Source organism: Caretta caretta, chromosome 1 (genome assembly GCF_965140235.1).
Source record: "Caretta caretta isolate rCarCar2 chromosome 1, rCarCar1.hap1, whole genome shotgun sequence".
Taxonomy (NCBI): Eukaryota; Metazoa; Chordata; order Testudines; family Cheloniidae; genus Caretta; species Caretta caretta.
This window is the reverse complement of record NC_134206.1, coordinates 123890621-123915017: the sequence shown is the minus strand read 5'-3', so window position 1 is coordinate 123915017 and position 24397 is coordinate 123890621. Positions and strand designations below refer to the sequence as shown.

The window sequence follows — 24397 nt, the reverse complement described above, 5'->3', positions numbered from 1 at the left end:
ACTGCAACATCTCTTCTAAGCTGTAGAGTGAATCAGTTTTATTCTTGCCCAAAGACCTTTGATTCTATTCTGCAAACACTTAAGCACTTGAGTAACCTTACTTGTGATTCCTGTTGGAATCAGTGGGGCTATTTGCATGAATAAAGTTAGGTAGGTTTAGGTTTACAGGACTGGGGCCTATGTTTGCTGGGGTCTAGGTTTCCACTGGGCACTATGCATGCTTAATATGTTTTTATCTGGTTAGTAGCATATGGCTGCACAGATATTTCCTTTACGTCAATTAATGATAGGTGAATGGTAGCTGGGATATTTTTTTGTAAATTTCTATTATTTATATGAAGCATTTAGACATGGAGAAGACTTATCAAGTCATCTAGTTCATACCCTTCTCTAAGGACCATTGTAAGATTGCTCCCTATAGTATTTTTATGTTTTATTGTGGTGGTTTTCAATCTGTGGCCTGTAGATCCCTAGGGTCTGCAGACCATGTCTTCGATTTCCAAAGGGATCCGCACCTCCATTTAAAAGCTTTTTTAAGGGTCTGCAAATGAAAAACGATTGAAAACCACTGTTTTATTGCATTTTGTCTAGCTAGTTGTGTGTATACTGCTTCCTTTCAGACACTAATTCAAAGTCTTAATAGACCCATTTTACTGTTAAATACCAAGAAATGTTTCCAGGTATTTCCTTTGTGCAATTTTAATCCTTTTTGCTAGCTATATCTCCTTGAGTTGTCCTCCCTGATTCCTCACTCTCTTTGGTCTTTAAGGTACTCATAGCTATGTATGTTTTAAGCTTCCATCATCAGTCAAGTCAGTGGAAGGGAAGGGAGGAGCTATTTGTTCAGCATGGTTCTCTTTACTTCCCTCCCATGGCTTGGACTTTATGGTCGTTTTTGAGGAGAGAGGTGGGAGCTGGTCCTGCTTTGAGCAGGGGGTTGGGCTAGATGACCTCCTGAGGTCCCTTCCAACCCTGATATCCTATGAAAGCAGCTCCACTTACGGGACTGGGTAGAGCTTAATGGAGTGCTTCTTGGGCTTCCTCTCTTGAATCCCTGAATCTCTCACGGTCCGGCAGAGGAACGCTTAGTGGTAGTCTGCTACTCTCTTTCTTTCCACCCTAGCCTGTCATCTCATATGGTGGGCTGTGTTTGCTGCTGGGCAGCTGAGTGAGGAGCAGCTGCAGCTCAGAACTCCCAGCTCAGAGAGGAGGCAGCTACTGGGGGAGAAGGTGAAGAGTGAGTAGAAAGGCAACATTCCCACCACCACCCAGTGCGAATGGGCCTGGTCAAATCCAAACCAGGCTGTTCCATTCAAGGCATTTAAGGTGCTCTACGAATCATGGAGAACATCCTTTTTACAGCATCAATTAGACTTCCTCGCAAAAGAATTTGAAAACTGCAAACTTGAGCAATAAAATTTAAAGTCATTTAAAGAAAACGAACAAAACATTTTGATCTCAGCCACTGCGCTTCATGCTCCAGCAAAATCCTATGGTTGTTGTAATGTCACCTGCGCTAAGCATACTGATTAGTAACATATGGCTGTACATATCGGGAGCTGGAGAGGTCGTTCTGAATGCTTATCTTATCCTTAAGTATTCTGAAGTTTCAATGGAATTGTTTCACTCCTACTCACAGATGTCTTCTAGGTGAACTTTGGAATTGGATGATGAGTTACTTTAGTAGCATTCTACCATTAAAGGACTTTATAGGAAGAGAGAGGGGATCACCTAGATTGGTGGCTCTCAACCTTTCCAGACTACTGTACCCCTTTCAGGCATCTGATTTGTCTTGCGTACCCCCAAGTTTCACCTCACTTAAAAACTACAGTAACTCCTCACTTTAAAGTCGACCCGGTTAACGTTGTTTCGTTTTTACTTTACTGTTCAATTAGGGAACACGCTCGTTTAAAGCTGTGCAATGCTCCACTCTTGCGTTGTTTGACTGCCTGCTTTCTCCACAGCTGGCAGCCTCCTTATGCCCCTGCCCTTCCTCCCCACAGCACTTCCAGCCCACCGGCAGACCCCGCGGATCAGCACCTTCCCCCTCCTCCTGCCCGCAGCAATCAGCTGGCTTGCAGCGTTTTGGAGGCAGGAGGGAGGGGAGAGGAGCGAGGACTTGGTGCGCAGACTCCCCCTCCCTCCTCTGCCTCCGGAACGCCGCAAGCCAGCTGATTGCCCCGGCCAGGAGGCGGGGTGGGAGGGGGAGCCTGCGTGCCAAGTCTTCACTCCTCCCCCCTCCTTCCTGCCTCCTAAATGTGGCAAGCCAGCTGATTGCCCCAGGCAGGAGGGAGGGGGGAGAAGCGAGGATTTGGTGCGCCTCCCCTCTCCCTCCCCTGCCTCTTACTTGTGGCAATTAGCTGGCTTGCGGCATTTTGGAGGCAAGAGGGAGCGGGGAGGAGCGAGGACTTGGTGCACAGGCTCCCCCTGCCTCCCAAACGCAGCAAGCCAGCTGATTGCCCCGTTGTGCCGGGGGGGGGGGGGGGGAGAGTGAGGATTTGGCGTGCCTCCCCCCTCCCTCTCCTGCCTGCAGCAATCAGCTGGCTTGTGGTGGCGTTTAGAAGGGAGGGGAGGGAGGCGGGAGGAGCGAGGACGCAGCATGCGAAGTGAAGGGGGAGGAGGTGGGGGGGGAGAAGAGGCGGGTCAAGGATGGGGGCTTGGGGGAAGGGGGGAGTGGGTGGGCTGAGGGTTGAGCCCCTCCCCCGCCCTGGTGCTTGCAGAGTAGGGGAAGCTGCTGCTGCGCAACGTGCTTCTCCTAGCCTACAGCATCTTCAGCCTCCTTGCCTGCCTCATTGTCTCCAGTGCCAGTGGGCTGTGCCTGTGTAGGGTAAGGCAGGGGCACCTCCTCTGTTTAAAACTTATACCTGTATTCAGTTGCTTGTTTAAAATGTATATAATGCCTTTCGTCTGGCAAAAAAAAAATTTCCCTGGAAGCTAACGCCCCCCCCCCCATTTACATTAATTCTTATGGGGAAATTGGATTCTCTTAACATCGTTTCACTTAGTCGCATTTTTTCAGGAACATAACGACAAAGTTAAGTGAGGAGTTGCTGTACTTGCTTACAAAATCAGACATAAAAATACATAAGTGTCACAGCACACCAGTACTGAAAAATTGCTGCTTTTCTCATTTTTACCATATCATTATATAATAAATCAATTGGGATATAAATATTGTACTTACATTTCAGTGTGTAGTATATAGGGCAGTATAAACAAGTCGTATAAAATTTTAGTTTGTATTGACTTCACTGGTGCTTTTTATGTAGCCTGTTGTAAAACTAGGCAAATGTCTAGGTGAGTTGATGTACCCCCGGAAGACCTCTGCTTACCCCCGGGGGGGATACATATCCCTGGTTGAGAACCATTGACCTAGATATTGCAGTGAAAGTAAAACATTGAAACTGTTTCTTTACTAAACTATGGATTTCTGCTCTTTCCCTCCACTAGAGAAATGCAATTGAACGATTCTGTGGGGAGGTGAAACGCTTATGCCATGCAGAGAGGAGGAAGGATTTTGTGTCGGAAGCATATCTGATCACTTTGGGCAAGTTCATCAACATGTTTGCAGTATTAGATGAGCTGAAAAATATGAAGTGTAGTGTGAAGAATGACCACTCTGCCTACAAGCGGTGAGACATTGTTATAAGAAAGTATTTGTCAAGCTTACTGTTATTGAAATACAGGAACCCGCACAAGATGGCAGTAGTAGCTCTTTTTACAACACCTATATTATTTAAACGTAATCCCATCTACATTAAAAAAAAAATACCGTGAAACTAAAGTGAACTGACAGAAAAAACTGTCTGAGCAAATCTGTTTTCCTTCTGCTCTTCTACAGTAACAAAATAGATTTCCAGGTGTAGAGTCCTTCAGCCTGTCTTTCATTATGTTTTAAATTTAATGAGAATACATTGCTTGATAAATCTTTTAATTTAGAAATTCTTTCTTTCCAGTTACAGAATTCCCACTTTTAGCAAACACAGTTGATCTTTTGTCAATGGCCATTGATCTAATTGTCCTTAAGACCCTCTGGCTTTGCTCTGACAGGTTCCTGTGATTTACAGATGAAATGAGAGGGGGAGAAGGCTAGAATATCAGGAATAAAACCCCATTCTCAGCCTGACATTGCAGCATGTAGCATTGATAAAGTCTTATGCTATGGCAGATGCAGGAAGCAAAGAGAGTGTTTGCCTCCACAACAGCATCTGCAAAGTCTTGTACAGAACAATACCAATAGGTCAAGATCTATCCCTCACTCAACTACCTTAAGAAGAGGTCTGCGCTTTACCCATGTTTGACTGTAAAGCCTCCATTCCGGGCTGAGGTTTTCTTCCTATGAGGAATTCTTTTTTGTTCTGTGGCTAAAAACCCTTGGATTTGGATTGACCTTCTCTTCCAGAGCAATGTCCTGAGGGGACAGACACTATTCTCTAAAGGTTCGATGTGCAACTCGTATAAGTTGGCATTGAATTCCGTGGAGCTGTGTCAACCCACACGAGTTGGTAATCTCGTCCTAACTCTCCTTGAGTATAAGCCAGTGTCACTCACTGGTAGGTGAGATGCTGAGGGTGCTTTGATTCGTAAACTGTGAATTGTATCTATGTCCATCCTAGCTAATTAAGACTCATGGGAGCCAGTGAGCCTACTGTTAGTGGGGATTGTCACCACCTTTGTAAGAGGCGGGTGCCGGTGTTCTCAAGTAGGGTCTGATGAGGCCTCTTAAGAAACCAACTTTTGACCTGGACAGTTTTACAAAATTTAAACCTGTGTTTTGAATCTCACATTCTCAGAAGGGTGTAACAAAACAGTCTAGTAGTGTCTGGTGTGCTCTCTTTTGCTTGATCACAGGTAATTACAGTCGGATCAACATCACCAATGCAGTTACTGTGATCTCGTCTGAGCAGTGAATAAAGCATCTGTGTTGATTCTATAAGAGCTGTCATCTACCTTTGACCAAGAGGTAGCATTGACATATATGTAGTTTCAATCACGAGTGACTGGACTTGCTCATGAGTGGCTCTGCTATACGGAAATGTTGTTGATTTTTTCCTTTAACTGGGTTCTTTTTCTGTTTCCGAAGAGCTGCTCAATTTCTGCGTAAAATGGCTGATCCTCAGTCCATCCAGGAATCCCAGAACCTCTCCATGTTCCTTGCTAATCACAACAAGATTACACAAGTAAGTTTTCATAATCTTACACTAAATAGAAAATATTTTATAAGCTATTAAAAACGCACTCAGTTCTGTAGAGAGACAAGGCGGTGAGATAATATTTTTCATTGGACCACTGCTGTTGGTGAAAGAGACAAGCTTTTGAGCTTACATGACGCTCTTCTTCAGGTCTGGGAAACTTTCTCAGAGTGTTACAGCTCAATACTTGATGGGACAGATTGTTTAGTATAAGTAGTTAACACGTATTTCAAGGGACCATTCAAGGTGAAGTGGCCTGTAAACACCCCCCAGTCAGAGGGAGGAAAGGAAGTGGGAGGAAATACAGCCAGGGTAGGGGGAGTTGTTAGTGGGTTATAGATTATTGTAATAAGCCATAAATCCAGTGTGTCTATCCAGTCCACGATTTTTAATGTTGAGCAAAGTTAAGAAAAGGTCCAAGGCATGTCTTTTGAAAGTGTTGTGCAGGTTTCCTTTGAGGATGAGAACTGATATGTTGGAGACAGAGTGATGGCTTTGTGAAAAGTGTTCACCTTCACCCACAGGAAATGTGTGTTTATCTTTTTCCTGTTTGAGTTCATTTGATAACATAGTGATTGTTTGGTTTCACACACACATGAAGTGAGCTGTAGCTCATGAAAGCTTATGCTCAAATAAATTGGTTAGTCTCTAAGGTACCACAAGTCCTCCTTTTTTAGTTGCTATTGGGGCATTTAATGCAGTTCTGTAGTAACTGCTGACATCTTATGTGTATAATTAGTAGACTTAATGTTTTTATTTTGTTTATTTTATTTTGTCTTCTAGTCTTTACAGCAACAGCTTGAGGTGATTTCTGGCTATGAAGAACTGCTGGCTGATATTGTGAATTTGTGCGTGGACTACTATGAAAATAAAATGTATCTAACACCCAGTGAGAAACACATGCTCTTAAAAGTAAGGATTTTTTTTTTTAAAGTGTTGCAAGGTTTAACTGTAATGGAGAAGGGCACAAATGCTTGTGAATTTCACTTCAACCAGTCCTCTGTTTGCCAGAAGCAGACAGCCAAATAACTCATGATGATTAATGTCTTTATATAAAGTTTTGCCACTTCCTTTTTCCCGTATCGCCTCCTTTTCTTCTACATGTATTACACACTGCAAATCCTTGATTTTAGGAAGTGTCTAATTAGTTCTATTTTGTGCATATTGGAGATGATCTAATTGAACTGAAGCATGGGGTGGGAAAATGTTTCTATAGAGTTTTAGTGAAGGCAGAATTGAAGTAATCCATTTTATTTTTCGATATTTAGCATGTTTGGGCAAAAATGGGTGTTCGAAGGTGGTTCTGCATATTGAAACTTCAATTGCCGGTTGTATTCCTTCCAGGGACCAGATAGCTCAAGTTATGATTAAACTGAGCAGTTGGTAGATAAATTTAGTAGTTTGGAACTTGCATATGTAATATTGTGGTGGATGAGGGGAAATGTAAAATGTACTTCATTTAAGTATGGTATTTTCAGGTGAATGTCTCAATAGATGAAATTATATAGATTAAAAATATGGAATAGCTCTTAAAATGCTTTCAAGTAGGACAAGCTCTTCTGAGGGGTTTGGGGTATTTAATCTCCAAAGAACTAGGTACAGTATTTGTCATGTAGATGAGATATGCTGGCACCTGAAAGAACCACAGAATGTACTGGATACATTCTACCTGTAAGGATCTCTGAAGTGCCCATCAGTGCTCAGTGCTGCTGAGCTGTTAAACATGCACATGTATTATGGACTGTAGTTCTGGATTTCTAGTACTAAGTAAGTCCTATTGCCTGTGTAGAATTATAACTGTTTGCTATTAATTCCAGAATTTAATCACTTTTTTTTGTGATTTTTTGGCTGTGCCATAGTTCTCTTTTGTATAATCTAAAAACAGAGGGCTATAAAAAGCAGCAGCTTGACAGTGGTTGACGTAAATGTCTGTTACATAACCAACTCTGCATCCATCATTTTAATAAGAAATAGGAATTTAAATGAAATATCTAAAAAGAGCCACATTCTAAATGAAATGGGATAACATTTTTGTATGTCTAATCTTTATGCAACTAAGGCTTGTTTATCAGGCTAATATTAATTGCTACACACTGACATGACGACTGTAAATTTAAAGTATTACAGAAAAATTAATTACGTACTTGTGAGTCTCATATTTTGTCACTGGGAGTTTTGAAAAGTGCCTGGTGTGCTTTAGATGTGTGTGGTTGTGGGTGTGTTAACCAGTTGTGTATTCTTATGATAAAAGAACATAGTCTTATTTTCAGCTGAATCACTATTTGTGAGCTTGTCTTACAGAAAAGTTATATGGTTTGTTCTTTTTCCAGGTAATGGGCTTTGGATTGTACCTGATGGATGGAAGTGTCAGTAATATCTATAAATTGGATGCAAAAAAAAGAATAAACTTGACCAAGATAGACAAGTTCTTTAAGGTTGGTTAAGAGAGTAATGTTCTAATTAGAATTCATAAAATATTATATTTTAATGGTGATTTTTCTCCCATTTAAAATACATAGTAGTATACTGCAACCAAATAATGTGATACTTTTTCATGAGTGGATACTCTTAATTGTTCAGATCTGTACATTGTTTTTGTCATCCTACTAAACTGTCTTTAACAAAATAACACTGTTAACTAAGCCAGATAATTTTGGGTTTTTTTCCTTGAGTACAGCAGCTGCAAGTGGTCCCGCTGTTTGGTGATATGCAGATTGAACTGGCAAGATACATTAAGACTAGTGCCCACTACGAGGAAAACAAATCCAGGTAGGAATGCAGCACAATATTGGGGAGAGGGGAAGATCCTGTGGTGCAAATTGTCATTGTCCTGGTAAAATCAGTGGGCCTGTGGCAGTTTACCCCATCTGAGGAACTGTCCCTGGATCACTGCCTTGGGCTATGTTGTGAGTATGCTAATGATAATATGGGCAATACATTTGGTGAGGAGCATTCTGAGATGCTAAAAACATAAGGCTAGTGTTTTTTCATTGCTGTTGTTTAATTTGGCATGTTTGATAATAGTAGCATGCCCTTTGTCCTTTTCTGAGGTTATACCGTTATGAAATTTTGTATTCAGGAACACACAGTAACTGGCAGGCATTATAGTTAAACATGAGCAAAGCGAAGACCTTTTCATAACGTAGTTGAGTGAGGGATAGATCTTGACTTATCGGTATTGTTCTGCATTGCATTGCATTCCTCTCTGAGACTGGGTTTATTCCTGATCCTGTGCTTCCTAAAGGAAGGAGGGTTTTGTATCTCTCAACAGCAACCCTTTCATCTGATTAAAAAGAAGCATTATTTGGGCTCTTTAATACTTCTAGGCCAGAGAGAGGGAAGTCATGTATGTGATATCAATTTGTGATGTCTGTGAGGTCAGGATTTGTTTTTTCTCATGTTCTGAAATAGATGGACATGCACCTCTTCCAGCAGCAGTCCCCAGTACAACATATGTGAGCAGATGATCCAGATCAGAGAAGACCATATGCGCTTCATTTCAGAATTGGCTCGTTACAGCAACAGTGAGGTGGGTTAATGTTGTTTGTGCCGATTGCACTTGAGTAATGAACATTGCTACAATTAGATGCATGAGATGTAAATAAACCTCAGACTATGTTAAAATGACCTTACTTAAACACTTAGATCTCTTGATGATGTTTTTGCACAAGCTTTTGAGAGTGAACTAAGTTTGTATTAGCCTTAATTCTGTATTCGCAGACATCATCACACTTCTTGCATGCCAGTACATTCCAGAAGAGGTGGGGCATTTTCTTTGGAATTGCATGTCAAACTCATAGCCTAAGAACATACAAATAGCTTTATGAATAAAAATAGAGATTAGGAGAGCATGCATCAAAAAAGGCACATCTTTCCTCATACCTTATACCATGTCTTCTTGACTTAGTCCGCGGTAATATTTTGGTGATAAAGGATACAAGTACTTTATTTCTAGAATTTGTGAATTTTTAACTAAGTAAATATATGGGCTGAAAAGGCAGTAATTGGTGTATTGAATGCAAGTTGTAGTGCATATTAACCAGCACCAATCTTTAATTTCAAAGAAAAAATGTTTTTTTAGTGCCACACACAGTGCATTTAAATACTTGTGGTTACTTTATTTTGTTCTAGGTAGTGACTGGGTCTGGCCGTCAGGAAGCTCAGAAAACAGATGCGGAGTATCGAAAACTCTTTGATCTCTCTCTCCAGGGACTACAGCTCCTATCTCAGTGGAGTGCACATGTTATGGAAGTGGTATGTTACCTGGGGAGCAAAACCAGACAAGGAGGAAGTTTAGGGAGAAGAGGCAACTAGATCAGGGGTGGGCAAACTTTTTGGCCTGAGGGCCACATCGGGATTCCGAAACTGTATGGAGGGCTGGGTAGGGAAGCCTGTGCCTCCCCAAACAGCCTGGCCCCCGCCCCCTCTCTGCCCCCTCCCACTTCCCACTCCCTGACTGCCCCCCGATAGCCCCCAGACCCCCCGACCCATCCAACTCCCCCTGCTACTTGTCCCCTGACAGCCCCCTCCTGGGTCCCCCTGCCCCTAACCGCCCCACCCGGGACCCCACCCTCTATTCAACCCCCCCTGCTCCCTGTCCCCTGACAGCCCTCCAGGACCCCCCATCCCCCTTACCATGCTGCTCAGAGCACCAGGACTGGCAGCCACGCTGCCTGGCTGGAGCCAGCCACACCACCGCACAGTCTAGAGCACCAGGGCAGGCCAGCAACTCTTACAGCTGTGCTACCCAGCAGGAGCTTGCAGCCCCGCCGCCCAGAGCGCTGGTAGCACATCGAGCTGAGGCTGCAGGGGAGTGGGGGACAGCAGGGGAGGGCCCGGGAGCTAGCCTCCCCGGCCAAGAGCTCAAGGACTGGGCAGGACGGTCCCTCAGGCCGTAGTTTGCCCACCTCTGAACTAGATAATGAGGCCGGGTGGTTTTTGCTTTGATGAAAAATATTTATGTGCTCTATCTCCATTTGTTTAGTGGCACTTCTATTTTCACCCAGGGAGGAAGACAAAATGTTTTTTTCTTGAGATAGTGGCATTACAGCTGTATTAATCAGCTGACCAAGATGCAATATCTCTCGCATCCTCTTGCAGTAGGCTGAATTTAGTAATTTTAAGATTTAGTGATTCTTTTTAAGCCAGAGCCAGCTATTTTTATTCCTCTTTTGAACATATGTTTTGTGGTTTTAAAGCTTCCTTTATTTTGCTACAATACAACTTTAAATGATCTTTCACAGACTGTATCCCAACACACTTCCCAAAGTGAAAAAGACAGCAGATGATATGTGGTATAAATAACAGAAAGCAGTTGTATTTTGACATTTTATGGTGAATAAATTAAAACATTTAGGGCCTCATCCAAAGGTGATGAAAGTAAATGGAAAGATTCCCATTGGCTTCATTAGAATCAATCATATAGAATATCAGGGTTGGAAGGGACCTCAGGAGGTCATCTAGTCCAGCCCCCTGCTCAAAGCAGGACCAATCCCCAACTAAATCATCCCAGCCAGGGCTTTGTCAAGCCTGACCTTGAAAACTTCTAAGGAAGGAGATTCCACCACCTTCCTAGGTAACGCATTCCAGTGCTTCACCACCCTCCTAGTGAAAAATTTTTTCCTAATATCCAACCTAAACCTCCCCCACTGCAACTTGAGACCATTACTCCTCATTCTGTCATCTGCTACCACTGAGAACAGTCTAGATCCATCCTCTTTGGAACCCCCTTTCAGGTAGTTGAAAGCAGCTATCAAATCCCCCCTCATTCTTCTCTTCCGCAGACTAAACAATCCCAGTTCCCTCAGCCTCTCTTCATAAGTCATGTGTTCCAGTCCCCTAATCATTTTTGTTGCCCTCTGCTGGATGTTTTCCAATTTTTCCACATCCTTCTTGTAGTGTGGGGCCCAAAACTGGACAGAGTACTCCAGATGAGGCCTCACCAACGTCGAATAGAGGGGAACGATCATGTCCCTCGATCTGCTGGCAGTGCCCCTATTTATACATCCCAAAATGCCATTGGCCTTCTTGGCAACAAGGGCACAGTGTTGACTCCTATCTAGCTTTTCGTCCACTGTAACCCCTAGGTCCTTTTCTGCAGAACTGCTGCCTAGGCATTCGGTCCCTAGTCTGTAGCTGTGCATGGGATTCTTCCGTCCTAAATGCAGGACTCTGCACTTGTCCTTGTTGAACCTCATCAGATTTCTTTTGGCCCAATCCTCTAATTTGTCTAGGTCCCTCTGTATTCTATCCCTGCCCTCCAGCGTATCTACCACTCCTCCCTGTTTAGTGTCATCTGCAAACTTGCTGAGGGTGCAATCCATGCCATCCTCCAGATCGTTAATGAAGATATTGCACAAAACCAGGCCCAGGACTGACCCTTGGGGCACTCCACTTGATACCGGCTGCCAACTAGACATGGAGCCATTGATCACTACCCGTTGAGCCCAAGAATCTAGCCAGCTTTCTATCCACCTTATAGTCCATTCATCCAGCCCATACTTCTTTAACTTGCTGGCAAGAATACTGTGGGAGACAGTGTCAAAAGCTTTGCTAAAGTCAAGGAATAACACATCCACTGCTTTCCCCTCATCCACAGAGCCAGATATCTCCTCATAGAAGGCAATTAGATTAGTCAGGCAGGACTTGCTCCCTTGGTGAATCCATGCTGACTGTTCCTGATCACTTTCCTCTCCTCTAAGTGCTTCAGAATTGATTCCTTGAGGACCTGCTCCATGATTTTTCCAGGGACTGAGGTGAGGCTGACTGGCCTGTAGTTCCCCAGATCCTCCTCCTTCCCTTTTTTAAAGATGGGCACTACATTAGCCTTTTTCCAGTCGTCCGGGACTTCCCCGGATCGACATGAGTTTTCAAAGATAATGGCCAGTGACTCTGCAATCGCATCCGCCAACTCCTTTAGCACTCTCGGATGCAGCGCATCCGGCCCCATGGACTTTTGCTTGTCCAGCTTTTCTAAATAGTCCCGAACAACTTCTTTCTCCATGCTTCTCCTTCAGATCCGGCCTTTAGTCATAAGGCCTGTGAACACAGAGAAAAAGGAGGAAAAACATAGAGAGCAAGAGAGGGAAATATGAGAGGGGAGGTATAGGAAAGCTGTAATGATCTATTTTTATTTAAACAACTAATCTTGCTGAGAGTAGATGCCAGTTGGGAAAGTGATAAAAAATCTGCAATGTTGACTTTAATGTAGACAAGATATTTGTAATGGCAACAACTGAAAGAGAGGATGCTACAAGTATTCTTCTTCTTTTTTTTTTTAATGTCCCTGGCGCTCTCAGGTTAACACTGCACATCCTATCTGTACCATGGCCTAACCAAGACAACTTAGATTAGAGCAACCCCTTTTTCTCTGGCCTCCAAAACCCCTCTTGCTTCCCTGGTTTCTGTCTTTACAGACTGCTGCTTCCAAATCATCTCTCTCTCCTGCACGCCAGCTATGTGATCTCTCTGCTACAGGACTCTTTCCTGGCTCTGCATTGTCTGCTGGATCAAATTCACGCTTTCTATGCGGGTTCTATGCAGCTCTGCTCCTGCCCATGTCTTGTCCCTGGTTGCTCACCGCTCTTCTGTCTGGTTATGTCCTATGCTCGGCTTTTCTGATTTCTCAGCCCCTTATTTCTTACTCATGCAAGCACTTCAATATCTTCTCCCATAGTCCTGTCAGTCCCCTTCTCTCAGGCCACCCCCCCCCTCCAATGCCGAGAATTTCTTTCTGAGCCTGTGTACAATCTGTCCTGCCGCTCCCTTTTCAAATCCCTCCTCAGAACCTTTACCCACATTCTCAACCCTCAAGCTTTATTATGTAAATAGAATACAAATAAGTAAAAAAGTCCCTATTTTAAAAGTCCCCATATTGTGCCATCTTAACAACACAAACTAGTTTTTATGTGTTCCATCCCCTTGCCTACTATTTTCTCCTGAGATCCTCTTTGTTGTACTCAACTTAAATTGCAAGACAAGAATTGTTTTTCTTTACTTGCTGTGAAATATATAATGTGACTCTCTGACACTTAATATGGGGCTGGAATGAGCCCACAGCGCTGGAAGTGATTCAAAACAAATTTCTTTGAAAGATTTTTTTGTCTCCCAAATAATACCCCAGCTGTTCTGAGACAGGTATAAACTCTATTCTGTCCAAAGTGCAATATAGCAATATTAATATTAATCTTTGTATTCACAGTATGCCCCCACAGTGTTTGCCAAAGTTAAGTGTAGAGGAACAGCTCACTAGGTCTTTCTCATGTCCACTTCCTCAGTTAGAGTAAATTCAAAACTCTCTGCATTCTCTAGGTTTCTCAGAATCAGAAATTTATTAGATTTAAGTTTAAAAATGTGAAACCCACAATCAAGTCGAGAATAGAGAATATTAATAAGCAAATGGATATAAATAAACAATAAAGAAACAATAAGCATTTGTTTCTCTTTCAAATATCACCTTGATTACCCCCTTGTTAAAAAGACTCATGGGTTTGCCAGATATTTAGATGGGTTATGTAAATAGCATGCTAAGGAGGGCCTTTACAGCTTTCCATTTTAAATCCAAGCAAATGGCTTAGAAGGCTGATATACTGGCACTGAGAAATGTAACCACTGTTGTCCCTGCAGCTTAGGGCAGCTGGAAGACCTACCCCATGATCTGTTACACTGTAATTTGTATTGTCACTTGAGGTCAAAATGGCTTTCTGTGTTTTTGTCCTTGAAGTCTTTTTCTATGACCTCTCAGGAAATAGAATGTTTGTTAGGAACTGACAACCTTCCTGTGATCCAAGTGTTTGTTCTGTTTGCATGGGCAGCCAATCAAATAAGGAAAAGGCAAATGGCATGGTGATTATGTATGGTTTGATAGTATCTGGCTTTTAAAAAAATCTTTATAAGTATTTTAACATTAAACGAAACCTAAAATTATAAAATGTTTTATTATAATACTTTTTGGTTTTTGTGCATTGGCCTAAGGCTAAGTCACTATTAATAAACTTTGCTTTGGCACTTGGTATTTTAACCAATAATAATGTCTTATACAGCACTATAAATCTGTCTACCACTCAAGTTGTGGTAGGTGTCACAACTCAGTTCTTGTTGCTAAAATTAAAGTTGTGGAAAACTGGATTCGTAAGTAACTAGAATTTTCCAGTTAATGTAATAATTGATATGATCAGTTCCTGCCAAAAATCAGTTTTGGAACATCTTGCACTATGTTACCATGATATTTTGATCTTGGTACCTGAACAGGACGCTTGAAATATTGCATTTCAGAGTCGCAGACAAAATCAATCTCTCTCTCTCTTTTTCTTTTTTTTTGGCCTAACAGAAATCAGCAAGTCTATTTGGCTTCCAACTGTCTTTAAAATCTAAACAGTCAGTCATTTCAAAAGCGTCTCTTTACACTTGTTTTTGCATTTGAGGCGTCTTTCTCTGTTCTTTGTAGGTGAAAGGAAGACAGGCTTTTACTTACGTTAATCTTCATTAAAACGCTAGACTGAACCACATCACAAGCTGAGAATTTCTTGTATTCTTTGAATTAATGTAGTGTAGAGATATGTGTCTGATAGATCTTTTAGAAAGTAGTGAATATGGCAAGTGATTTCTGTCAGGAGTTTTAGAACTTACAGTACTGTTCTAAAACCATGCAGTATCGTATCATCACTATTACTAAGAATGATGGAATGTCTTATTAGAATAAAACCTGCATTACAGGTCGGGTGTCCTGTGGTCTTTGTGTTATTTCTCAATCTTTTTTTTTTTATTCCATATATCTTTCTTCACCTACCTGTGTGAATTACAGTATTCATGGAAACTAGTGCATCCAACTGACAAATACTCCAATAAAGATTGCCCTGACAATGCAGAAGAATATGAAAGAGCAACACGATACAATTATACCAGTGAAGAGAAGTTTGCTTTGGTTGAGGTAAAAGAAACTTTTCCCCTTTATAAGGCTTTTTCATTCTTCCCCCTTCCATTTATTTATATATATATTTTAAAAAATGTATATATTCTCCCTGCAGGTTATTGCCATGATCAAAGGTCTTCAGGTGCTGATGGGGAGGATGGAAAGTGTCTTTAACCATGCCATACGTCATACCATTTATGCTGCTCTTCAGGACTTCTCCCAGGTTACACTGAGAGAACCATTAAGGCAGGCCATAAAAAAGAAGAAAAATGTAATTCAGAGGTAGTATTCATATTTTCACACAATGTCCTATATTCCTTTTCCCATATTTTACTAGTTAAATATTGTCTAATGCTAACATTCGTATTTCAAAGGCAACCCACCATCATTGCTCATAGTTTGAATGTCAAAAATTAGCTTTGCTGACTACGTATTAGTCTAAAACAACCTGCTTACTTTTAGATAAGAGAACTAGAATGGGTAACAACATGTAATCTTTAAATCTTTTAATACTACCATTACCATTAATGGTATGTGTTGTCGTGCTTTTATTTTAAAGAGAAACTGAGGGAAACCTTCTGATGATTCCAGTACTACTACTCCTTGTTTGCCTATATTGCTCGTCCTTCTTCTCTATCTCTTTATCCCGATCCCCACCACCATAAAAAAAGAAAAAAGCCTTCTGTTGTTGTTGAATTTCCCCTTCCACTACTCAGTTTTCCCTACTGTGGTCAGTGCCATCCCTAACCTTGTTTTTGTCTCTCCAGCTGTTGCCTTTCCTCATGACACCTTTCTGATTTCCTCATGACACCTTTTTGATTTACTCCTACCCATTGCTGGGTGCCTTGCAAAATTCTTGTAGGTAAAGACCCTTGACTGGTCATGCTACTGCTAAACTCCACGTTCACTAAAATACCATCTCAAATAAATGAATGAAATGTTCAGATTATTCCAGATCTTAAGGTTTGCAAGTAGATTCTCACACTGTTTTTCTCTGGTTACTTTCATATTCCTTATGTAAATCTGTTGTAGTCTAAGGTTTTCTTGGTGTGGAAACAGAAAAGTGTTTCTTGAGCCATTAAAGTAACATTTTTCAGAAATGTTTGAATGTGGGAGGTGGAGTTCACTTGATCACTCAGTACACTATGAGCAATGCTTAGATGGTTTTTGAGAAGTATTCATATTCCAATTCAATACTTAGAATTATAACAGAAGAGCATTATAATGTTGGATGTGTGAATTCCAGCCCTTCATGTACTTGTATTCATTACATCCCAAAATAATATCTTTCCAGTTTGATGCATACAATTTAAAAAGATTATTAGCATAGTATAGTCTTAACTACGTACTGGAGTGATTTTGAATTTTTAATATTTAGGGACTATACTATAAACATAGGTATTAATCACCGGTGATGAAAGTCCATGATACTTTTCTAGCAATCCATTGCTGAAGAAGACCAAAAGATTGATCCAGTGTGAAACTTTTCTCTATCTAGATTATTTTGATAGTTTCCATCTACTCTACAAGGGAACCTATGTTAGCCAAAACCATTTTTAAACAAGCTTTTCCTAAAAGCTGCTAACTTGGTTACTCTGGCTAGCGTAGATCAGGTCTAATAATGTTGAGCAGTTTTGAATGCTATGTTGGGCTATCTATGGAGTAGGTGAGTGATTTGTGAAATGTAAAATAGATGAGGCCAAAGGGGCGGGCTGTCTTTGTCAAAGGGGCCACTTTTTACTTTATGCAACAGTTTCATATTATGTAATATAATAGTAACATTCAGTTAAATGCTGCTGTTCTTAAATGCCACACCTATGCAAACTTTTAAGAGATTATTTTATCAGAATCCTTCTTAGAATTTTAAAAATTATTATGCATTACCAAAATATTTTATAAGCAGAAGCTTTCTTCTTTATTATTGGTGTTCTTCAGGTCTGATACATTTGATGGTAAATTCTAATGTTATATTGAATTTGTGTCTGTGCTGGTGAATTATGATGGTGTACAACCCGTGGTCAATAATATACATGTATATCTTGCTAAAGGTATCCATCAATGATGGAAAAAACGAATGCTGTCAAAGTATGACTCAAAAATATAAGTTTGACTGATAAAATACAGCCCCGCTAGAAAGTTTGCTTCAACATGCTTGTGGCTCTGACATAAGCATTTATATTTGTTTGGGTGCTAACACATTTTGGATTGTGTTTAGTGTTCTTCAGGCCATCAGAAAGACCGTTTGTGATTGGGAAGCAGGACATGAACCATTTAATGACCCAGCACTAAGAGGAGAGAAAGACCCCAAAAGTGGTTTTGACATCAAAGTTCCTAGGCGAGCAGTGGGTCCCTCCAGTACCCAGGTATTTCCTGTTCTTCCTGTATGATAGTCATAGCATCACTGACTGACATAGAAATCTCTTCACTGGTGAGCCCTGTTAAAAGCTGGAGTGGATTTAGATTACTCCCAAGTTATACTTTAAAAATATATACATTTTTAAGTATAAATCCACTATGAATCTGGATTAGTGAAAATTCTCTATCTGCGATGCTTTCACTTTCATTTTCTACCCTAATGTATTCTTTTCCCAAGCACTCCACTTCCATACTTTTGACCTTCTTCCAAGGGAATGCCCACATTTTAAAGCCGTGCCTTTTTAAGTGTTCCAACTTCTTCTGTTTTTGAAATGACTGGATCCTTTCCTGGCCGGCTCCTCCTTCCAGACTAAATTGTCCTTGTTTTTTAAACCCCTTAACTGCATAGGTCCTTGCTATATTTTAGACTTGCATTCTTGGACTTGGTCATGGTGGATATTTATGCTGACCCCACCTATCCTTCCACCACTGTGTCTTAGGTCCGTAATTGCTTGTGCCTTTGCAGAATTCCACCTTGAAATCCATCTAATCTCTCTCTCTCTCTCTCCTGTTAAACAGCATACTTTTTTCAAAGATGTTCTTTATAATAACCACTGTTACCCCATATTTAGAAGCTTGCCCCCTCTCTGTTTTCTAGGTGGGATCCCTCCTTATCTTTTTTGTTTGCCGTTTTGAGGGAAGTTTGTATAGTAGTGCATTTATGATTGATAAATTACTGCACAGTGCTCTGAGCACACTGGAACATGAAAATGAGTGGAATTATGGTATATCAATGAAATACAGTGATTCCTAAAATCTTGGGATGGAGTTGGGGAAGAGCCTGTTTAGGCAGTGCTTTCATATTAGTCATGGGTGACTGAGTTGGGTTTAAAAAATTGTCTGGGAAAATGTTTAAATATATAATGAAATTTTTGTTTAAGTAAATGAAATTAGTACAATGCTTTATTCTAATAGTAATTCTTTTTTTCTTTTTAAATCACCACCGATTTTTTTTTCTTGGTATGTTTAGGGGGCTTTGTTTCACTGGTTGTTGCAAGCTCATTAAAATACACTGTTCTGTCTGCTGTCTGTTCTTGGATATAAACACCTGTTTATCTTTGCTGAGTGGGGGAAACAAATTACAGCAATTCCTTGGATTGCAGTTCTGTCAATTGTATGTAATTTCAAAACAATAATTCACTGGATTTACTGCACTTAGAAATCTTTGTGAAAAAACCAAGAAGCAGCTAGTCTCTTAGGACCAGATTCAGCTCTCATTGAAGTCAGTGGGAGCCTTTCCATTGACTTAAATGAGCATTGTATTGGACCTTCACAGAATAATTAGGCCAAATGAAGAAATTTGCCTACTTTAGAAGTGGATGTTTCCCTCTGCATGCTTACTGTATTGTTTTTCATCCCTTAACACACTAACTCACACTTTTTCTGCTTCTGTTTTCCCTTCCTTATTTACCCACGTGTTGTATTAACTGTTTCTCTCCCCCCTGCCTCTCCTTGTCTGTTGGTTTTTAGCTCTACATGGTTCGCACTATGACAGAGTCCTTAAACTCTGCTGAGCTGTTGAAGCAGCTCAAGTCTCTTGGAATGGAAAAGCTATTGCATGTGATAAACAAGTTTCTGAGGCAGTCCTACATCTATCCGCCTCTTTTAAACTTTGGTGGTAAGATATTACTCATTATTTTTATTTGTGGCAAGTGAACTGTTCCACTGCAAATTGTCTATGGCTTTATATTAATGCAGGCTCTCTTTACATGGAAGGCTTTCTGGCTAGGCATTCGTATTGGCATTAACTTTTGGTGGGAGCAGTTATCTTTTTCCCAAAGGAGAAAGGCATGGCTCTTGCCGAAATTGTACTAGGTTTCAGTTTGAAGTGGAGCAGTCACTTTCTTGATAGTATTTCTCAGTGTTGCTCAACTAATGTACCATGTGTATTTTCCTTTTTTCCTTTCCACCGCAAATGTTTCCTTTAATGATACAGCTTTACATGGTGAGAACTATGTTAGAGTCTCTCATTGCTGACAAAAGTGGTTCCAAGAAAACCTTGAGAAGTAGCCTTGAGGGGCCCACCATATTGGACATAGAAAAATTTCATCGCGAGTCTTTCTTCTACACTCATTTGATAAATTTCAGTGGTAAGATACGTAGATGATCAGTGTCCAGCTTAGCATGTCCTAACACCTTTAACGTGCCCTGGAAAATGTTTCCGATTGCCTGAGCCAGTTAGATCTGGTTTGTTTATCTCAAACATTGGCCTGTCAGAACTTTTTGAGATATTACAAAAGAAAGATTCACCTAAATGCTCTTGGTTTTTTTCCCTTTTATACATTTGTTTTAATGGGCTGTATTTTTTTTTCTTGTTAACTTATATTTTTATATAATAAAGACACAAAACATCAAACCTGTTTTAAATAACAAAAATTTAACAATTTTATTTTTTTTAGAAGACACACCAAGTCCCTTATAGTGGTAAATTTGGTATTGATTAACTGCCCCTCTGTATTCTGTCAGTTGTAATCGGAAACATGCTATCCTAATGGATTCACCTACTGACATTGAATGTATTTAGTCTTTGTCATCACCATGTTGTGTTGTCTTTCATCTTTTCTTTTTTTTCTGGAACCCTTGGCTCTCAAAGGAGAGGTACCTGTTAGTTCCAGTACTAACGCTTTCCATAAACAGCACCGTGTTCGTTAGAAAATGTTAAAATAAAAAGTTCATCCTTGTTTTGGTTCTCTAGCATTCTGAAAACATTGCCTGTTGTGTGTCTGTTACCTGGTGAGACTAAAGGAATCTCTCAGCATCTCAGAATTATCTTCCCTTATTCCAGACTCTCTCCCTCAAGAGTTCAGATAATTCCCTGCCCTTCTAATCTGCAAGGGTCATGTGGGCCCAGTCAATTCTACTGCTTAATCGGATGGATGGAATAAAAATGATGGCCACAAGATGCTCCAGCCTTCCTTCTCCCCAAGCTACTTCCTGAGCTGAGAGCATTGCTTTTACAGCACTTTGAGCCCCTGCTGGGGAATTAAACTTGGCTCTCCTCCAGGGTGGTATAATATACTTTTGCCACTAAACCAGTGGGCTGGCCCACTTTGGCAATATTTTCTGTAATAAAACACTTGAGGTTTTGTGTGTGTTCATAACTATTTTAAAAACCTCACAGGTTTTACATTTGAATTTGATTTACATGTAGCTCTAGTGACTCACCTGCTTTGTAGTTTCACATTTACCATCATAATCACATTTTTTTATTGTTGTTAACATGTTTCTCATATGAGAAGAATAATGGCTTGTCATTTATTCTTAAAGAAACCCTGCAGCAGTGCTGTGACCTGTCCCAGTTGTGGTTCAGAGAATTCTTCTTAGAACTCACCATGGGTAGAAGAATCCAGTTCCCCATTGAGATGTCTATGCCTTGGATTTTGACTGACCATATTCTGGAGACGAAAGAGGCATCAATGATGGAGTAAGGTCTATGTGTGCTCTTCTGTTGCATTATTTTAAATACCATTGCATTATAAAGTTAGTGCCTTTACTCATGTTAACAAGTTTTTTCTGGGAAAGTATTGCAAACGTAATTCTTTAAAGATACTGTTTCCTGGATTCCTACTCTTTCATCTCTGCGCTCTAGGGTGAGTTCCCCTGGCTCTCAACGATTTTATTTTTTTGAGGCATGGGCAGACCAGCCTCATTCTGAGATGAACACCCAGTGCTTGTCTGCCCCCTCAAAGTTTCCAGGTGAAATCCTGATCCTATCAAAGTTAATAGCAACACTCGTATTGCCTTCAGAGCAGCCAGGATTTAACTCTCAGTTCCTTGATGAATGGGAAGCAAATAGCTCCCCACGCTAGAAATGTAACAGGCATCAAAGAATGAAAGGACAAGACCTTCAGAAAAAAATTTAATTGAAAATGTACCCTGGTGCCTTACCAGTTCTGAGGTGGATGTGTAGGAGTCAGTCAATACAGTGTGTTCAGAGAAATAGAACTGCAGGTGAATAATTGTTTGTTCTCAGTATCCTGAGTGTATGTACAAGGAAAAAGAAAATGAAGCTAAATTGTCTTATTTATTCTCATTTCTTTTTGAGACCAAGCTGATAGCAGTATTTTAATGTTTTTCTTTCTGTGGCTTCCTATTTGCTCCTATTCCCTTCGGGGGCCTATCGTGCAACGGCCAGAAAAGTTGATCTTGTGTGGTCTGAAAGATCTTCCACTCCACACATTTAAATTGTCATGCTTAGTAAAAACAATAGCTTGGGAAATGTTTTGGAGGTGTGGCATACCGAGTGTTACGTTCTGAGGCTTGTATGGTAGTGGTCTCTGCTGTCTCCTGCTGCTATCTGCTTGACTTAGCTCAGGAGGGCCATCGTTCTCTGGAATCTGTCATGCAGGCCACATAAATGCCTGGATCAGGCCTCTGAACTGGATATTTGGTGCTGTTGCTCTGACTCTTCACTCCTTTCTGTAGAATTTAGCAGTCAGATTTTTTGTGGCAGGGCACATTGCAAGTAATAGACTTGCTTGCCTTCTGCATTTTTAATCTTTTCAGTCTAACCTACAAATGAGGTATAATTTTTTCAGTTATCAAGTATTTTTGTTAATATATTTACAGAGAAGCATTTCACAAACTATGAATATTTGTTCTTTGAGTACGTGTCAGTGTGGATCCCGCTGTAGGCGTGCATGGGCCCAAGATCAGAATTTTCTGAGTAGCTGTGCCCCTCAAGGCAGTATCTTCACCCTGTGCCTCCCCAAGCTCCCGTTCAAGGGCAAAAAGGAATAAAGAGGGGAGTGCCTTCAGTTCTCTCTTACTGTCCACAGAAGTGAGATGGAACCTGGGGAGCGTCCAATCTGCTACTCACTTCAAGCTCTATTTCTAACTTAGTTTTGTGGAAAAAAAATCCTTCTTCAGTTCTTACCTTGTTAATTTTTTATTTGGCCATCTCCCCCAAAAGAGAGGACACTCCCTCATAGTCCCCCATACAGCATGGCAGGTACTTGGCACTAACCACCTTGGCAGGCGCCAAACCCTTATGGTTTAATTCCTATCTGTCCTACATAGAACTCGTCCTGCTGGTCGACTGGCATCACCAGTGCCTTTTCTGTTTTGGGGAAAACCACAAATGAGTGGTGTGTAAATCCTTCTCACTGAGTGCTCACAAGTCGAGGGATGTGCAGCTAAAACTCCACCTGCTTGAGTAATCAGTGTGTATCACCTCAGACCTGGAGGAGACATCCAACTCCAAACAACCCAAAGGGGTCATCCCTCAGTAAAAACTCCCCTGAGTAGACTTGTGAGCTTACAGACCTGAAGAAGAGCTTTATAGGGCTCAAAAACTTGTCTCTCTCACCAACAGAAATTGGTCCAATCAAAGATATTACCTCACCCACCTTGTCTCTCTAATATCCTGGGGCCAACATGGCTACAACTACACTTAATACAATTTTGAATAAGGGATAGTTTGTGAGATGGCAGCTTTTAGCATGTTTTCATGAGACAGACAAAAACAAAACAAAACTAAAATTGCTAGAGTTGCAATAAAATTGCAAGAGTTGGCAGTACAGCTGTCCACCTACCCCCTGCCCCTCCACCCCACAGGAAGTACCCAGGATTCATGGTGGGATCAAATCATTACCAGTATGAGGTCTGCCATTTTGACTTTTCATGGTACCAAGGGTCTTCACAGGACATGTTGTGAATGTCTGAGGAGATGTGGCATCTACACATAATTGGACAACTGGCTGATCAGAAGCAGGTGAGAGTAGAAGACGTCATCAGGGTGGGACAGTGCTCTATCTGTATTCACCTGGTTGGGTCTCCTAGTGACCGGTAAAAAAAAAAAAGACATTTACCTCACTTCAGATGATAGAGTTCAAAGGAGTCCTGGTTGCCTACAGATCAGGAAAAGTGTACTTGCCTGAGCCTTCCAGTCTCTACGGAGACTCAAACTCCAGCTGACATCATAACCAGCACAGTATGAACATGCCTCACAGTGCTAGGTCACAAGTTGGCATGCATGTACATGACACCACTTGCCAGACTTCACCTATGCCCCCTTCAGCTCTGCCTCAGGACAGTTTTTTTTCCTCTGGGGAAACACTCAACAGACAAGGAGGTCATAGTACCTCATCATGTCACTGCTGAACTTGTTTGGTGGTTAGAATCCACAAATGTGAAAAGGGGTGTGTGTCTCCTTTTCAGTCCCCTCTCTGAGAAAGACACTAATTACACGTGTGTCAGGGAGAGGTAGGAGAGTTCACTTGAATCATCTATAGATCCAAGAAACTTGGACCCTAAGTGACATGTGGCTACCTGTGAGGGTCCTAATGCTCAGAGCCATCAGACTAGCCTGTGTGGCTTTCCTGCCGGTCCTCCAAAACTTGATTATGTAGAGCTTCAGACAGCACGACAGCTATGCGCTACATAAACAAGCAAGTGGGTGTCCGCTCCTCGCCCTTTGGTCTTGAAGCCATCAACTTCTGCAGTTGGTACCATCAGAATGGGGTAACTCTGAGAGGCTCTTTGCATCCTGGGAGCCAGCAACAACTTAGCAGAGTTTCTGAGGCAGTCAGTGACCAGCCACAAATGCTCATTGCACAGATCCACCATGGAGGTGATATTCCATCAGTGAGGATTCTCCATGGTACACGTGTGCGCTGCCAAGAATAGTGCAGAACTTTTGTTCTAGAGGATGCCTGAGTCCAGGTTCACTGCTGGATACCTTCCTCCTACTGAAGAACTAAGAGTTGCTGTACAACTTCCTGCCTGTTCCTCAGATTTCCAGGGGGATTTCCAAGATCAAAAGAGACAAAGCCATGATCATCCTGGTGGCTATGTACTGGCCAAGGTAGCTCTCTCTGGCTGACAGATGTTCTGTAGATGTCCATTCAGCCTTTGATACAACTTCTAGACCATCTGGATA

The 24397-nt window shown here is 41.3% G+C and overlaps 1 protein-coding gene across 5 annotated transcripts in view; it reads left to right on the top strand.

The window, feature by feature from the left end:
- The window catches only part of CYFIP1 (cytoplasmic FMR1 interacting protein 1), a 133031-nt gene that overhangs the window by 36029 nt on the left and 72605 nt on the right, over positions 1-24397 (top strand). For 4 of the 5 annotated variants that reach the window (XM_048858992.2, XM_048858983.2, XM_048859007.2 and 1 more), the window contains exons 6-17: positions 3451-3632; positions 5084-5180; positions 5976-6104; positions 7523-7627; positions 7870-7961; positions 8604-8721; positions 9324-9446; positions 14995-15120; positions 15218-15384; positions 17318-17465; positions 19454-19607; positions 20785-20941. In XM_048858992.2, the coding sequence (XP_048714949.1) occupies positions 3451-3632; positions 5084-5180; positions 5976-6104; positions 7523-7627; positions 7870-7961; positions 8604-8721; positions 9324-9446; positions 14995-15120; positions 15218-15384; positions 17318-17465; positions 19454-19607; positions 20785-20941 (1598 nt within the window). Of the gene's footprint in view, positions 1-2806; positions 2828-3450; positions 3633-5083; positions 5181-5975; positions 6105-7522; positions 7628-7869; positions 7962-8603; positions 8722-9323; positions 9447-14994; positions 15121-15217; positions 15385-17317; positions 17466-19453; positions 19608-20784; positions 20942-24397 lie in introns of those variants that run through there. The other variant, XM_075130890.1, reaches the window with a different exon arrangement.